Genomic DNA, 17,696 nt, shown 5'->3' with positions numbered 1-17,696 from the left:
GGGATGGACTGAGGAGAGGCAATAGTAATCAGTAAGGCTCCAGGAGAACCTGTCAGCAGAGAACTGTCTTGCTCAAAGGTCAGTGGCCTTCTGGCCTGACAGGGCCAACAGTAGGCAGATCACAGCAAGGCTACCCAATTTGGGGCGGGGGGGCGGGGGAAGTGGTGACAGACAGTGTGCAAGGCCACTCCTGTGGTAGCCATAACTTCCAAAAAAAATTGAAGATCAAGCCACCCATTAGGCTTTTATTATATCTATGATGATGATGCTTGTAATCTGACTTTAGTATACTTGCTATAGATTGCTATATTTATTTTTGTTCTATATATTACTGCATATTCATCAGACTTGAGTGTGTTTCTCTGGGGGATTCTGTGATATTTTTCCACTGGTTTTGTTCCCCCTGTCCCATTTTTCTTATCATTTGTACCAACGGGGACAAGTGAAGCATTATGGCATCCTTGCAACTAGAGCAAAATACGTCAAGCAACTGACCCAGCTTCAGATCTCTTTAAAGAGGATGTAACTTCCACCTCAGTGAAGAAGGATTTGATTTCCCCAGGGCTTTTTTTTTGTAGCAGGAGCTCCTTTGCATATTAGGCTACACCCCCCCAATGTAGCCAATCCTCCAAGAGCTTACAGGGCTCTTCTTACGGGATCTGCTGAAAGCTCCAGAAGGGGGGTGTAGTCTAATATGCAAAGGAGTTCCCGCTACAAAAAAAGCCCTGGGTTTCCCTGATCTTAGCCTATGTCATCTGGCAAACTTGTACTAATCATTGTAAACTTGTATGAATCACTGGGATCTCTCCTTCCAGCTGGACTACATCTTGGGCTCTTGACGGCTTTTTGTTTGGTGCTCCTCTCTGAGTGGAATGTGACAGGATCTACTTATGTTAGAATTGATCCTATCCCTTCTGCAATTTCTGCAGCTGGAGAACAAGGGTGTATAATATCACAATAATATTCATTCGGTTCATTTTCACAAGTTAAATTAACATTATGGGCCAATCCAAATATAAAAATTGGGAATGAATCTTTTTTTTTAATGGAAGGCATGGGTCACAAAGAGCTGGACTCGACTGTGCAACTGAACAACAACAACAAAGGATCAAAAGGGGGATTTTTACATTTGACCAACTGATAGACTATGATGATAGGTTTTTGTCATTTTCTCAGCTGAGGTCTACATATGACTCATCAACTCTGTTGAACGGACAACTGCAACTGCGGCATTAAACTGTCTCACAGTTCCTTTTGCTCCTGGAAACTCTGAATTAATGAAGCAAATGAAACCTACAACATTTGTCTATACATATTTGATGTTGATTAAGAAATATGATATGAAGGGAATAAGGAGCAAGATCATCCTATTCTTTTCCAAAGCAATGGGATATGACATTGAAGTTTATACCTGCTCTCTCCATGAATCTTAATGTTGCAACTCATTCAGCAAAAAATTATGTTTAGGATATACTTGACACCACAGTGACACTACTCAGTCTTTTGCTAAACTGTCACCACCGTAACCCACAGAACATGTCCCTTAAACATATGCTTTGGCATGTCCAGTCATTCAGTTTTCTGTGAAGAAATTATTACTCATATCCAATGTGTATTAGAATGAATGCAAGTTCAAGTTTATTGTTGCTGGCCATTGTGTAAGGTTTTGCCCAGAATCTATCATAGGACCTCTTGAGTAAACACAAAAGAAGCTTTTAATGAAGAATCAGGTAGCAAACACTTGTAACATGTGCACGCAAGACTAGTCTTGCCAGACTGGCATGAAACCAAATATAGGTTACAGGTTAACGGCCCATTATTTCTTCCACCTAAACGTCTCTCGCTCAAGAGTCTTTGAATTAGTTCCCAGACTCTGGTGTTACTCTTCTCCAAGGTTGCATTCGTACTTGCAGATATCTTTCACTGTTACCTATCTTCCGGTACCAGGGAACCTTGCTTCCCACAGTGGCTTACTCCCTACTGTGACGTCCTTTATTACCAACACTATTCTACATAAACCTTAAAAGAATACAATGAATATATATGAGGGTTAGTGAAGACTGGTTTAGCATAGCGAACACTGAATTAGTTTAGTTATGAATATATATGTGTGAATACATGTATGAACATCTAAAACAATATAGTTATGGATATATGAATGTACTTTGGATAACTGACTTTTCATCAGCAATGACAATACTATTATGAAAATCAGTAGACAGTTTCTGAACCATAAAGAGACAAATCCTTGTCAGGGACTTGTACTTGACACATTGGCCTTCACAGTATATTAGAACGTCCATTGATTTTTGAAGATGCTTATGTACTTTCAATCTCTCAGAGGCTGTCAACAAAGGTGGCCTCAGTGGCCTCACTACAGCTAAAAGACTCGTATTACAAATTAGAAAGATAAAAGCCCACCTCCAGTAAATAGACAGAACTCTTATCAGTATTTGAATGCATGACATATAGGCAGCAATTGCATATGGACTTATTTTTAGATATTTGAAAATAATTTATAGAAATGTATGCGTAGATCCACCACCACTGTTGTAATATTTATTCGGATGCTTGGCTTTTAATTTATTTTGTTCTCTTTTCCTTTAAAAATAATAACTATTTTTTAAAAAAAAAATTAAAAGAAATCTTTCCAAGAACACCTGTTCCTCTGGAAATACTATTCTGCTGCTTAAAATGGTAGCCTGTACCATGGTGTTGATCTTGCCGCTCTCAGTAATCAGGCTGTCCCGTTGGTGCAAATGGGCGAACGGCTTGGCTGCTCCCCAGGATTCTAAATAGCGGGTCATGCGGACAGAGGCTCTCATTTTGGCTCCATCTAAAGTGCTCCGGGGTTGGAAATGATTCTGTGGACTCTGCGTTTCCTCCTGAAAGCACACAAAGCAAATGTAGCTTATATATTTTAAAGTCTGCCTTTGTACCCAGGGTACTTAAGGCAACTTACACATTATTAAGTTTAAAGCAACACATTTGATAATAACACAATCCATTGTTTTTAATGGCCTGGGTTTTTTAATAGCTTGGTTTTTTGTTTTCTAATACTGTGGCTCTTAACTTGAAGCCACCTTGAGCAGGACTCTGAACAGGTAGTATAGAAATGTTCTAAATAAATAAATAATCATGGTGGAGGCAGGAGACAGTAACACTCTCCCGATCTCCACTGCTTTGGACATTCCACAATAAAGAATTACCTTTCTGTGTCCAGACAATTTAAATTCTGCATCAAAACCAAGAAGAAAAACAATGGTGCAATGGGGAAAAGAAATGTTTTATATTGATACCAAAGCTCTCAAAGCATGCTGCTTCTCAGGGGTTCTATAACAATGTATAAATTCAAATTCTACATCAAGCAAAAACTAAATTCTGTAACTGCCACGTTGGACATTTTATCTTATTTTGCACTTCAGCTATGTTGCGCAACTTTTTCTAGCATTGCTGATTACAGACAAAAATTTATTTAACTATTTATTTCCTTCAATCACATCCCATTTTTCTCCCCAAAAGGGACCCAAAGTAATTTAAATCATTTTCTTCTCACAAAACCCCAGTGAGGTAGGTTAGGTTGAAAGTGTGGAGCTAAAGTCAGCCATGGCAAACTGAGGATTCAAACCTGGGTTTCAGAGGTCCTATTTCAACACACTAACCGTGATACCATTCTGATTCTCTTATTTTGGTTTCTAATTTTTTCTGGTTTCTGAGAATTCCACAAGAATCAACTATACGATATCACACATACTTCTACTGCAAGGAAGGTTAGAAACATGTCCGTTTAAATTTTTTAAAAATCAGACTCCTGAAATGTGCAGGAAGCAAAATTCTACATCTAATGCTACACAATAATGGTTTCCTGCCCTCCCTCAGAATTGTATGTCCCCAGTCTTGACTATATCACATGGCAACTTTGAGTCAACTATTTAACAGAAAGATCTGAACTGACACAAATCTAGAAAGATGTACACAGATCCTGATTCACTGTCACAATTCTTACTGAACATGACAAACCAATCCAGATAACAAGGAAAACATAACTTTAGGAGTCCAGAAGCAAAATTATCTCTTTCCCAGCACTGCAGCATTTTCAAATACAATAGCCTACTGTTCTCATTAAAGATATGAGCAATTCAACTGAACTGTACTCACCTTCGGATTGATTATAAAGTAGGTTTTCACTTTGTGCTCTTTAAGATACGGCTCCCTTGCATCTCCGTCTCCGTCTTCCACTTTGTAAGCCCCATTCAAATGTGCCAAGGTGACTGAAGTAATGTGAACACGGCTGAAATCATGGTTTATTTTAAAATAACCATTATACAACATTAACAATTAGAATATTTTTTGTTATTGAGCTGCATTTCCCACAGTTTCAGATATATAATAAAATTAGAGTAATCAAGCGACACATTGTAAAAAAAAATACACACAAGTAATTTGAAGATTGTTATGCAAGCAAAGCCAACTGGCCAAGTCTTAGTAATAAATTAGATGCCAAGAGATCCACAAATGCAAAAGTCAAACATCTTTATAGATAAATGGAAGTCTGTGCATTGCCTGAATGCATTCCCAAATAGCAGCTCCGCGGGACTGTGCAGCCTGGGAAAATTGTGTGTGTGTGTGTGTGGTGGCAAAGGGGAGGAGGTTTAGCATCCCCTTCCCCTTAATCACAGTCCTGATTTGAATAGGGAGAAAGGTCTTGCACTACTGTTTTCCAGTGGAAAAAATACATCTGAGAACATCTGGAGGCACCTGGATCAAGGCGGGACAGAGCTGCTGTTGCTCTTAGATCTGACAGCATCATGCAACATGGTCTTCTATGACCTCTTGACCCACAGCCCTGCTGACGTTGGGATATGGGGGACTGCTTTACAGTGGCTTTCTTCCTTCCTCCGTGGTCAGGAACAGAGGGTGGTGCTAAGGGAAAGGATGTCCCTGTGCTACCCTCTTGAATGAGGGGTTCCACAGGGGATGGTCCTCTCTCCATTGTCATTTAACATCTACATGCACCCCCTCGCCCAGTTAGTCTGGAGAGTTGGGTAGGGTTGTCATTAATATTCTGGTGGAACTCTCTGCCAGATAACATCAGGGCCCTACGGGATCTTATGCAATTCCACAGGGCCTAAAAGGCAGAGATGTTCTGCCAGGCTTTTTGCCATTTTCCACACTCCCAGATGCTTTGTAAGTTTTCTCTCCTCCCCCACCCCCGTCCCCCCCGGATGATGCCCCGGTAGTCCAGAAACACAGATAAAAAACCAAAGGGCATCTGGGCTTTTAAATTATTTCAAAAATTGGTATTGTTATATAGGTTTTTTATTTTGAATGCTATCTTATAACACATGTTGTACATTGCCCAGAACCTGGCATAAGATGGGATCGGGTGATTAATCAAGTGCTGTTGTTGTTGTTGTTAATAATAATAATAATAAGCAGCAGCAGCAGATGGCACCCAACTTTATCTGTTAATGGACAGCCGACTAGACGCCGCCCCAGACATTTTGGACAGGCCATTAGGATCTGTGGCTGGAAGATAGTTAAGAGTCCAGTAGCCCCTTTAAGACTAACAAATTCTATTGTAGCAGAAGCTTTCAAGAAACACAGCTCGGCAATGAGGCTGGCCCGCTGTTGGCTACATGGCCTCCTTGTTGCTGGCTGCCGAGTCTTCTTCCTGCTTGGTAGTGGGAAGAAGGCTTGTCTCCGGCAACAAGAAGGCCGTGCAGCCTCCGCTCTCTCTTTTCACTGGGTCTTCAGAAGACTAAGCCAGCAAAGAGGGTGGTGGGCGCACAGCCTGGGAATGGTTCTTTAAAATTAAATTAAATTAAATTTTAATTAAACTTTACTTGGTGCTCCACCTGCTTCCCCCAAGAGGAAAAAAAAAACTAGTTACAGGCCTGTCTACTTGTAAATAAGTTGTTGTTGTTAGCATATAATTCCTGCTTCAGCAACCTCTATATTCTAGTTGCTAACCACAAAACATACTGCATGGCAACGAACACAAAGCCCTTTAGAACACCTGAGAGGAGAGTTTATAATTTAAAATAAACCTGGTCCCCCAAAATCATAGGAGGCTCTATGGGTCTCCTCAGTTGACAGAAATGGGCTTTCACAGCCCCCTAGCTGTTCCTTTAAATGGGAGGAGGTATCGTGCCTATGAGATAGAAGGTGCTTCCAAGCTCAATGAGGGAGTCCCCAATGCTCTGGGAATAACACTTTTTTCCCCAGGGAAAAGACCCATAAAATGCTCAAGTTGCCAGCAATCCAGAGATGAGTTTTAGAGTTCAGAGAGGTAACTATTTGTCCAGAGTGCAAGGAAGGGCAAAATAAATGGCTATTGCCAAAACAGGATCTGGGTAATGTGAGCTCCATGGGGGGGGGGGCAGGAGCACTAGGACCCCAGAAAGGAGAAGACTCCCGAAGTCAGGACTGGAAATAGGACTTCCTGCTATCTAGGGCACAAAGGGTTAAAAGATCTGAGCAATCTGTTACCGTTGTTCATATGCTTGTTCAGACACCAAGATCAGGGTTTGTTCCAGAGATGTGCCTGAAGGAGGAATACTGAGGTAAAAGACTAGTGAAGGTGTTTTCTTTTAGATCTGCTATAGCCAGCCCCGTAGCCAGAAATTTTGGGGTGGGGGGACCGTGGAGGCTTGGCTGCTTTTTCCAGAGGCAGCTGCCCGGCCCCAGCTCGCTCACTCTCACGGGGGTGGAAGAGCCTGGGGTGAGAGGCAGCAGCGAAAATGAGGCTGCAGGGAGAGGGGGGGAGGCAGGGAAGAGCCCAAGGAAAGCAGCAGCAGCGAAAACAGGGCCTTGGGGAGAGCAGGGGAGGCAGGGAAGAGCCCGGGGAGAGCAGCAGCGGTGAAAACGGGGCTACGGGGAGACTGGGGAGAGTGGCAGCGCGAAAATGGGGAAATGAGCGGTGGGGAACAACCTTCCTATGTGCCTAGCTGCTTGAAAACATGTGTACACACACAGAAAGAGGGGGAAGTAGGAAATAGGAACTACCATCTGCACTTGAGTAGACAGAGCCTTTTACTGGTGCCCCCAGAAAGGAAAGGTCCCCTGTGCAAGCACCAGTCATTTCTGACTCTGGGGTGAAGTTGCTTTCACGACGTTTTCACGGCAGACTTTTTACGGGGTGGTTTGCCATTGCCTTCCCCAATCATCTACGCTTTCCCCGCACAGCAAGCTGGGGACTCATTTTACTGACCCCGGAAGCATGGAAGGCTAAGTCAACCTTGGGCTGGCTACCTGAATCCAGCTTCCACTGGAATCGAACTCAGGTCATGAGCAGAGAGTTCAGACCACAGTACTGCAGTACTGCTGCTTTACCACTCTGCGCCACTGGTGCCCCAAACAACTAGTAAATGTGAAAAGCTGGGGTTAATTTGAGTGGTGCAGAACCCAAAGAGCAAGTGCCTTCTTACACACATGCAAGGCCCTGCTAACAGGATTGGGTCCTGAAAGGGTATACCCTCCATGTGGCCAAAGGGTCTGGTGCTGTGCCCTCCACTATACCTGTACTCTGCTCCTCTTCAAAAATCTCAGCGTAGTTCATGTCTGATTCCTAGGTGGCCTCCCATCTAGGCAGTTTCCAGTGCCTGACCTGCTTACAACCTCAGCAGCAGAATGGCATCATGTGCCATCTACTGCAGGGAAATGAGAAGTAAACAATCTGCAGTAGCTCAGTGTGTGTCTTGTGGGACACTGTTCTGGAGCATATAAAAGTGCACAAATAATGACAGAGAGTGTAATCTAGTCAAAGCATGAAATCCTACTGTTTCAATGGGGAAATTCAGCATGTACTTAATGCCCTCCCAGTAAAATCAGTTTGCCACAAAACACCTTAACTGTAGCTGGATCATACATTTAAAAGGAACAGTCAAGCCTTAAAAATAGAGTTCTCCAGTGAGCAAGCAGTGATATGAACGGGGCCATTCATTTTCCTGATGAGCTCAAGACCACGGGAGGGAAATCCCATTATCACACACATTCACTACAACTCACTGTCATCAACTTTCACTGGAACCATTATATTCTGAAATAACATATTTACCCCACATTTTCATTTTACAGGAAAAATGCGTTAAAATCTATATAGAGGCCAGTCTTACCCTGGAACTCCTCCAGCTTCCATGTGATTAGCCAAGGTAACGTCATGTGACCATACATCATACTGCCATTTCTGCAGTCCAATCACACCACAAAGGACATTCCCAGAGTGCACGCCCACTCGCATATTAATATCAACTCCAGTTGCATCTCTGACCTTCCTATTATTGAGAATATAATTTTCATGAGTAGTATTATCTGCACTTTTATAAGAGCAAACTGTGACAATAACTGCTGGTATCACATTTTTCATAGCCATTTATGTTTACAGATTAATTTGAAAGATAGGTTGGTGGCTTAATGATCATACAAACATTAAACATTTAAATCATATTAACTTTAAATCATATTAATGTTATCATATTAACCTTAACATTAAAAACACAAGATAAAAGCACAGTAACGAAATTTTGCACGAATGTTCGCAAATAATTCACTTTAAATAACAAATTAAATTAAAACCACTTTGAAATTGATAAACAACACAGATTGTTAGATAAGAAGACTATTCGATTCTTGTCATTCTAACTACCATTCTGCAGATTTCAACAGAGAATAACGAACTTTTAAAACTCTGTTCTTAATGTTTTCAGTCTCTGAATGTCTAGCAAATTGTATCAAACTGTATTACACTAAGCAGATTCTGATTTGAATTTTGTATACCATATCTCACTTTACTTGGGCAGGTTTTAACTGGAAATTCTCAGTTATCTGCTCATATTTATCATATTGTTGATATTTATAGTTATGTACTTTAAAAACAATACCTCAATAAAGACTCTGGACATCATACACTGCCAGTCTCTAAAGTTATTGTTTACTGCAAACATTCAATTATCATCAAACTATTTGCAACTTCTTCCCTGTTAAGTATATGAAGGGGAGGAGTTGTGGATTGCTGCAGTCTTGCTGAACACTGGATATGCAGCAGCATGCAGGTGCAAGCCACTGGCTGGGCCACAGGACCATATGCAGGATTTTTTGGGGAAGGGGGGGGCACTCAGTAATTAAATTAAATTAAACTAATTAGCTCCCGGGGGGGGGGGGAAGAGAGAGACAGACTAAATAGTTTCTGTCTGAGAGAGAGTTTTAGCTGTGAGAAGGGGCAAAACCAGGCTCTTTCTGAGGAGAAAAACTCTCTGGTCGTTTTCGCACTTAGCGTTTGCTCCCCTTATTCCGCGGCGCAATTATGTCTGGATCATTTTTCTCGTTTTCGCACATTGCCTCTTTAGTGGAGTCGCTTTCCATGAAGCCCCGGCTCAAATCATTTTCGCACTAGCATCGACTTGAGTTCGATGCCCTGTCAATCATTTTTTTTTTAAGCGCAAGTCTGGTTGCGTAACTACGTAACAACGTAACAAGAGCGTCACGTGTGCCGCTTCTGCTTATGGATTGGCTGCAGCTGTAGCATCCTCCACAGCCCTTTATGTGTTAACAGAAGCATTCACAGTGGAGAATCTGGATGTCAACTTCCCGCCACTGATGGTGATTGGCGGGTGCTCAGCGCGCTCCGCGGAGTCGTCTGGGTGTCCCCAGTCGCCTCCGCTGGCTGCGTGGACTAACGCTATTTCGTTATAACGAAATGGTTGCGCCATAATGAAATGGTTATGGCGACACACTACACGTTGTTCAAACTGGAGAAAGCTTTTACATTTAAGCCTCCCAGCACTAGTGTGTGTGTGTTTGGCAGGTTCTTCCCTTCCCAGCCTCGCTCCCTCCCGGGTGGCGAAGCTGGGATTTCCTCCGCGCTCTGCCCTTTCCCCGGCTGGCGCTTGCAGCTGCAACGGCGACCTAACGAACTAATGAAATGGTTGCGCCATAATGAAATGGTTGCGTTATAACGAAATGGTTATGGCGACACACTACACGTTGTTCAAACTGGAGAAAGCTTTTACATTTAAGCCTCCCAGCACTAGTGTGTGTGTGTTTGGCAGGTTCTTCCCTTCCCAGCCTCGCTCCCTCCCGGGTGGCGAAGCTGGGATTTCCTCCGCGCTCTGCCCTTTCCCCGGCTGGCGCTTGCAGCTGCAACGGCGACCTAACGAACTAATGAAATGGTTGCACCATAATGAAATGGTTGCGTTATAACGAAATGGTTATGGCGACACACTACACGTTGTTCAAACTGGAGAAAGCTTTTACATTTAAGCCTCCCAGCACTAGTGTGTGTGTGTTTGGCAGGTTCTTCCCTTCCCAGCCTCGCTCCCTCCCGGGTGGCGAAGCTGGGATTTCCTCCGCGCTCTGCCCTTTCCCCGGCTGGCGCTTGCAGCTGCAACAGCGACCTAACGAACTAACGAAATGGTTGCGCCATAATGAAATGGTTGCGTTATAACGAAATGGTTATGGCGATACACTACACGTTGTTCAAACTGGAGAAAGCTTTTACATTTAAGCCTCCCAGCACTAGTGTGTGTGTGTGTGGCAGGTTCTTCCCTTCCCAGCCTCGCTCCCTCCCGGGTGGCGAAGCTGGGATTTCCTCCGCGCTCTGCCCTTTCCCCGGCTGGCGCTTGCAGCTGCAACAGCGACCTAACGAAATGGTTGCGCCATAATGAAATGGTTGCGTTATAACGAAATGGTTATGGCGATACACTACACGTTGTTCAAACTGGAGAAAGCTTTTACATTTAAGCCTCCCAGCACTAGTGTGTGTGTGTGTGGCAGGTTCTTCCCTTCCCAGCCTCGCTCCCTCCCGGGTGGCGAAGCTGGGATTTCCTCCGCGCTCTTCCCCCTCCCCGGCTGGCGCTTGCAGCTGCAACGGGGACCTAACGAACTAACGAAATAACGCAACAGCGGAAAAGCAATAATATCGCTATTACGCAAGAAATATGAAGTTTAAAAAAAAATGGCCGTGCGGGCACTTTTGGGAAGCGCCGCGAAGGGCTGATGATTGGCCAAGGGGGTGGATGGGGTGGGAGGACGGAAAGGGAGAGGGTGACGCCCACAAAGCAGTCGATCCAGCGTGGATGGATTTCCCACAGCAAACTCCGCGGAGTGGATCCGGAGGTTTTCAAAAACTCCGGAAGCAGGTGGATCAAGATACTCCAGCGTGAAACCCCTGCAGCACCGGAGCTAACCACAGCGCCGGAGCAACAGGTGCGAAAACCAGGAAAAGATCTGGAGGTAAATGGGGTGCTACGCCGGAGTAAACGCTAGTGCGAAAACGGCCTCTGAGTTGTGGCAAGCAGTGACACTAGAGCAGAGGAAAACCTGAAGGCTTTGCTGAGGAGTTCTGTCAGTGCTACAGAGCAGACTCCTGGATCAAATACAGAACACACAAACACTGGGAGAGAGAGGGGCTACAGATCTCGTGGCTGCAAGGAAATCCCAGAAGTCAGACAGGGATATTAGCTGTGTGGGACTGAACACAGGGAACTGAGGGGCTTGTGTGATAGCACTCAAGGGTGTTAGTCCTAGGTATTACTCAATTACTGGAGTGTACCTGTATGCTACTAGAGAGTATCTGTGTGGGGATATTTCTGACACAACTTCTGACAGTCCTCTGAGTGAAAGACAAAGAGTGTGTGGATTTTTTATTTAAGAAAGTCTGAGCATAGTTGTTATGATCTTTCTCTGATAAGAGTGTTTCTAGCTTTAAGGAAACATTGCCTGTCTGTTTGTTTTACAGTATCAGCCTGCTTGTGTGTTTTTATATTATTACTTCAGCCTGCCTACATCTCTAGTGTTAAGAGATCTTTTATTATTTGAATTTCTGCCTGCCAACTGATTAATAACCAATCAGTAATTATTATTTATTCACTTCTTTGCCTTCTGCAAATTAATAAACTTATATTTGGTTTTTGAATTTAAAAACATCTTGTTGCTTTGTTAATTGCTGACCAGATTTTATTCTGTGTGCCTGAGGGACTGGGTGAAGGTGACAAGAATTTCAAAGTGGTCCCTTCCCCAACGCTGACCCTGACCATTCCTCACATCTTCGTTGCCCTCCTATGGACATGTTCCATCTTGTCTACATCTTAAATTTTGGTGCATAAAACTGAACACAATACTCAAGGGGCGTTTTCGCACTGACCTTAATCAGCAGCGACGCCCCTCTTCACCGCGCAGGATCGGCGCGGATTTCGCACTAATTGCCGCGGAGCACCGGGAAGAGCCGGAAAGTCCCGCGGCTTTTGCGGCGCAAACGGAAACCGCCAAAAACCAGTTTCCATTTGCGCTGCAAAAGCCGTGGGACTTTCCGGCTCTTCCGGGTGCTCCGCGGCAATTAGTGCGAAATCCGCGCCGATCCTGCACGGTGAAGAGGGGCGTCGCTGCTGATTAAGGTCAGTGCGAAAACGCCCAAGGTGAGGTCGAGCCAGAGCAAAGTAAAGCAATACCATCACTTCATGTGATCTGGACACTATACTGCTGTTGATACAAGATCAAATTACATTTGCCTTTTTAGCTATGACATCACATGACTCATGTTCAATGTTTGGTCTGCTAAGATCCCTATATCAGGGGTCTCAAACATGCAGCCCAGGGACCGAATCAGGCCCCCAAAGGGCTCCTATCAGGCCCGCAAGCAACTCACAGTTGTCTGCTTCCTTCTCCCTCTCTTGCTTCCTTCTGCATCACAACTTGCTTTGCCAGGCTTGCTCAATCACACAAGAGCTACAGAGCAAAGCTCCTCCCTTAGGGAGGAAGTGGGGGAAGGAGAGCTGGCTTTGCCAGGTTCTCTCAGTTGCACAACAGAGCTATTGAGTCAAGCCTCTCTTCCTTCTGTTGGCTAAAGCTCAACAAGCCAGTGAGGTGGATTAGGCTGAGTGTGTGTATTTGTCTGTGTCCTTTGTAAAGTTTATATCTCCCCTACCTGGCATTACATTTTATGACACATATGGCCCAGCCCCACAAAGTCCCATTTATGTCAGATCCAGTCCTCATGAGTTCAACACCCTTGCCTAGATCCTTCTTACATGTACTATTGCCAAGACAAGTCTCCCCCATCCTATAATGATGCATTTGATTTTTCCTACCTAAATGCAGAACTTTACATTTATCCTTGTTAAAATTCATTCATTCTATCTATTAGCCCAGTTTTCCAGCCTGTCAAAATCATCCTCTATCCTGACTCTGTCTTCTACTGTATTTGCTACCACTCCCAATTTAGTATCCATCTGCAGACTTGCGATTTCCCTGTCTTCCTTCATTCAAATTCTTTACCTAGAGCCAGTTTGGTGCGGTGGGGAAATCCATGGGCTCTAATGTGGAAGAACTGGATTTGAATCCCCAGTCCTCCACATGCACCCGCTGATGTGACCTTGTGTCAATCACAGTTCTTGAAAGAGCTGCTCTCTCAAGAGCAATTCTCAAAAGAGCTCTCTCGGCGCCCCCTACCTCACAGGGATGTCTACTGTGGGGAGAGGAAAGGAAAGGAACATTTGGAAGAACTTCCTGACAAGTTAGAGCGGTTCCTCCTCAGTGCAACAGGCTTCCTTGGGAGCTGGTGGGCTCTCCTTCCTTGGAGGTTTTTAAGCAGGCACTAGATGGCCATCTGACAGCAATGCTGATTCTGTGAATTAGGCAGATCATGAGGAGGAGGGCAGGAAGGGTTGCATCGATGCTTCGTTCTTGTGGCCCTTTCTTACATGCCCACGGAATTGCTGATTGATCCTTTGGGAGTCAGTCAGCAATTTTTCTCCAGGCCAGTTTGGCCAGGGATCCTGGAGGTCTTTGCTGTCTTCTGGACATGGAGCAAGGGTCACTGGGGAAGGTATTTGTGAACTTCCTGAATTGTGCAGGGGATTGGACCTTTCCAACTCTATGATTCTAAGGAGATTATAAGCCGTTCTGAGACTCTGAGTGAAGGGTGGGGTATAAATAAAATGTCTTCTTCTGTCAACATTAGGAAGAACTTCCTGACCGTTAGAGCGATTCCTCAGTGGTACAGGCTTCCCCGGGAGGTGGTAGGCTCTCCTTCCTTGGAGGTTTTTAAACAGAGGCTAGAGGGCCATCTGACAGCAATGAAGATCCTATGAATTTAGGGGGAGGTGTTTGTGAGTTTCCTGCATTGTGCAGGGGCTTGGACTAGATGACCCTGGAGGTCCCTTCCAACTCTCTGATTTTATGATTCTATCTCAAAAGCATCTATTCTTCTGCGCTCGGCCTTCCTTATGGTCCAGCTCAATGGTCAATGTATTTTCTGCTAAGATCCCTATATCAGGGGTATCACACATGCAGCCCAGGGACCTTCCAACTCTATGATTCTATGACTCCTTAAGACAAAGATGTTGATCAAAACAGGTCCTGGGACATATCCTTGAGGCACTCCACTTGTCAGTCCTCTCTAAGAGGATGAGGAATCATTCAAAAGAACTTCCAAGGTGCCAACTGTCAACCAGTTACAGATCCACCTAATAGTAATAGGATCCAAAACACATTTTACCAATTTGTCAACAAGAATATTATGTGGAATCTTATTAAAATTCATACTGTAACCAAGATAAACTTTGTCTACATCATTCCCGATACAGCAAGGTAGTAACTTTTGTGAAAAAAAGAGATAAGGTTAGTCTGACATGACTTGTTCTTGAGAAACCCATGCTGGCTCTTAGTAATCACAGCCATCCTTTCCACTTGCTCAAGAACTGACTATTTGTTCTGAAACTTTTCCAGGTATAGATGTCAAACTGCTGGGTTGGTAGCTACCTGGATTCTCCTTTTCCCCCTTCCTGAATGTGGGAACAACTTTTGCCTGCCTCCAATCTTCTGGTGCCTCACCTGCTCCAAGAATTCTCAAAAATAATGGATTTGGGAACAATATTTCCTCTAAGCTTTGAAGTCTTGTGAGCCAAAATTTTACCTTGTGAACTACTGGCATTAAAGAAGAAGATGATATTGGATTTATATCCCGCCCTCCACTCCAAAGAGTCTCAGAGTGGCTCACAATCTCCTTTACCTTCCTCCCCCACAACAGACACCCTGTGAGGTAGATGAAGATATTGGATTTATATCCCACCCTCCACTCCGAAGAGTCTCAGAGCCACTCACGATCTCCTTTACCTTCCTCCCCCACAACAGACACCCTTTGAGGTGGGTGGGGCTGGAGAGGGCTCTCACAGCAACTGCCCTTTCAAGGACAACCTCTGCCAGAGGTATGGCTGACCCAAGGCCATGCTAGCAGGTGCAAGTGGAGGAGTGAGGAATCAAACCCAGTTCTCCCAGATAAGAGTCCGCACACTTAACCACAACACCAAACTGGCTCTTAAAGTTGTGAGCTACTGCATAAATTAGTTTGCTTTGGGGGCTATTTTCCTGAGCTAAGACAAAAGTATGTGAACTGGAGGCTAAAAAACTGTGAGCTAGCTCACACTAACTCAGCCTAGAGGGAACACCGTTCAGGAATTACACAAGTTCTTTCAGTACCCTTAGATGAAGTTCATCTGGCCCTGAGGACTTAGTTTCCTTGAAGGAAAGTAGGGGTTTATGTCCTTCCCCTATGCCAATCCTAGGTTGCAACTCCCTTCCTTCATCATGTGTTGTTTTTGCCATGGTCACTATTTCCCTCATAAGAGAAGGCTGAGGAAAGTAGGAATTCAGCAGTTCTTCCCTCTCTTCATCACTTGTTACAATTCACTTTCCGGTCCTCTCAAGGGACCTGCCATGTCCTTGGTCTTTTTCTTTCTTTGCACATAAGAAAAGAACCCTTTTTTGTTTTTAGCATCTCTCACTAGCCTAAGCTCATACTGAGCTGCAACCTTTCTAACTCTCTCTCTCTACAAGCACTGGCTATTTGCTTTTATTCATTTTTGGTTATAACACCACTTTCCATTTCCTAAATTACTCTTTTATTTCCCAAGACGTTAGAAAGCTGTTTATGAAGCCACCTTGACTTCTTTAGGCTCTTCCCATTTTTCCTCCTCATAGGAATCATTTGTGATTATGCCTTCAATATGGAATCATAGAACCATAGATTTGGAAGGGACCTCCAGGGTCATCTAGTCCATCCCCCTGCAAAATGCAGAAAACTCACAAGTGCACCCCCCCTATGTTTTGCTTAAGTTCACAGAATCAGCATTGCTGTCAGATGGCCCTCTAGCTTCTGTTTTAAAACCTCCGATTTGTTGCTTTTAAGAAACTCCCACCACTCCTGAACTCTTTTCTCCTTAAATATTTTTGACCATGGGATTCCACCCACCACAACTTTAAGTCTGTCAAAATTTGCTTTCTTGAAGTCCAACTTATATGTCTATGTAAAGCTTTATGTACGTTAATATTGAAAGGAGTCACAATGGGTAATGTTAGAAGGAGTTCTAGGGTGATCTTAGGAGTCACAAAGTGAAACATTACCTTACACTGGGTTGAAGGTAAATGGGCAGAATAATCTGTGAGCAGAGCAAAAGTTGTGTGTTAATCTCCCCCCCCCCCCACCACCAATAACTCATTGCACCTCCCTGAAAGGCACCATCCCTTGGCTGCAGGAACAGCACTGGGTATAATGTGGGGAGGGAGGTTGCAGTAGGAGAAGAGAATCAGTGAAAAACTACCAACACCCCCTTGCACTGATGGGAAACAACTTCAGTGTAATGTATTAAATACATTATCCTCCAATGGCTGGACCCAGCAGAAGATTTCTGTGCACGCCTGAGACCTTCCACAAGCAGAAACGTATTAAAAATACCACAGTAGCAGTTGGTGCTAAGATAAACTTATTGTGTCCCAACTTGCATTTCAGGTTTATTTCCTTACTGTATTAACACCTTGTCTTTCTCCCCAGTAGGGACCCAAAGCAGCAGGCATCATTCTCTTCTTTGTCTTCACCGCAGCCATGGGAGGTAGGTGAGGCCGAGAATGTGCAACAGGCCTAGGGTGTCACCCAGCAGGCCTCCATGGCAGAGCGGGGATCTGAACCTGGGTCTTCCAGACCGGAGTCTGACACTCTGAATCACTACACCACATGGGCACGTGTGCAATGCATTGTGCAATTAATTACAGCTAGCATTATTGCTTGTGCAAGTGGTATTTCACTAAGGGTGTTTTCGCACTCACGTTTTACTGGCGCCACGACCATCCTGACGCCGGCGAATCTGCATGGATTTCGCACCAGAAGTGCCGGCGCTCCCAAAAGCGCCGGCTACTTCCGTCGCTAAGCCAGCGCAAACGTTTTCCTGCATCTTTGCGATTTCCGTTTGCGCTGGCTTAGCGACGGAAGTAGCCAGCGTTTCTGGGAGCGCCGGCGCTTCTGGTGCGAAATCCATGCAGATTCGCCGGCGTCAGGAGGGTCGTGGCGCCAGTAAAACGTGAGTGCGAAAACGGCCTAAGTGAATCTCTGGGCATTTTCGCACTCACCTTCAGCCGGCGCGACCCCCCTCTTCACCGCGCAGGATCTGCGCGGATTTCGCACTAAGTGCCGCGGAGCAGCCAGAAGAGCCAGAAACTCCCGTCGCAAAAGCCGTGCAAACGGAAACTGCTTTTTGGCGGTTTACGTTTGAGCGGCTTTTGCGCCGGGAGCTTCCGGCTCTTCCGGCTGCTCCGCGGCATTTAGTGCAAAATCCGCACAGATCCTGCGCGGTGAAGAGGGGGGTCGCGCCGGCTGAAGGTGAGTGCGAAAACGCCCTCTGTTTCTGTACCCACGCTGCTTAATCCAA

General features: G+C 44.7%; 1 protein-coding gene across 2 annotated transcripts in view; it reads right to left on the bottom strand.

Annotated features, from left to right (window-relative positions):
• ADCY2 (adenylate cyclase 2) overlaps positions 1-17,696 on the bottom strand; it is a 218,435-nt gene that overhangs the window by 106,021 nt on the left and 94,718 nt on the right. For both annotated transcript variants that reach the window (XR_009556182.1, XM_060253774.1), the window contains 3 exons: positions 8,118-8,276; positions 4,159-4,291; positions 2,709-2,885 (listed from right to left, as the gene is read on the bottom strand). Coding sequence is in view for 1 of the 2 variants with exons in the window: in XM_060253774.1 (XP_060109757.1) it covers positions 2,709-2,885; positions 4,159-4,291; positions 8,118-8,276 (469 nt within the window). In the remaining variant the exon portion in view is untranslated. The remainder of the gene's footprint in view (positions 1-2,708; positions 2,886-4,158; positions 4,292-8,117; positions 8,277-17,696) is intronic.

Source organism: Heteronotia binoei, chromosome 14 (assembly GCF_032191835.1).
Source record: "Heteronotia binoei isolate CCM8104 ecotype False Entrance Well chromosome 14, APGP_CSIRO_Hbin_v1, whole genome shotgun sequence".
NCBI classification, from domain to species: domain Eukaryota; kingdom Metazoa; phylum Chordata; class Lepidosauria; order Squamata; family Gekkonidae; genus Heteronotia; species Heteronotia binoei.
The sequence above is the reverse complement of the archived record's forward strand: the minus strand, read 5'-3'. Positions and strand labels throughout refer to the sequence as shown.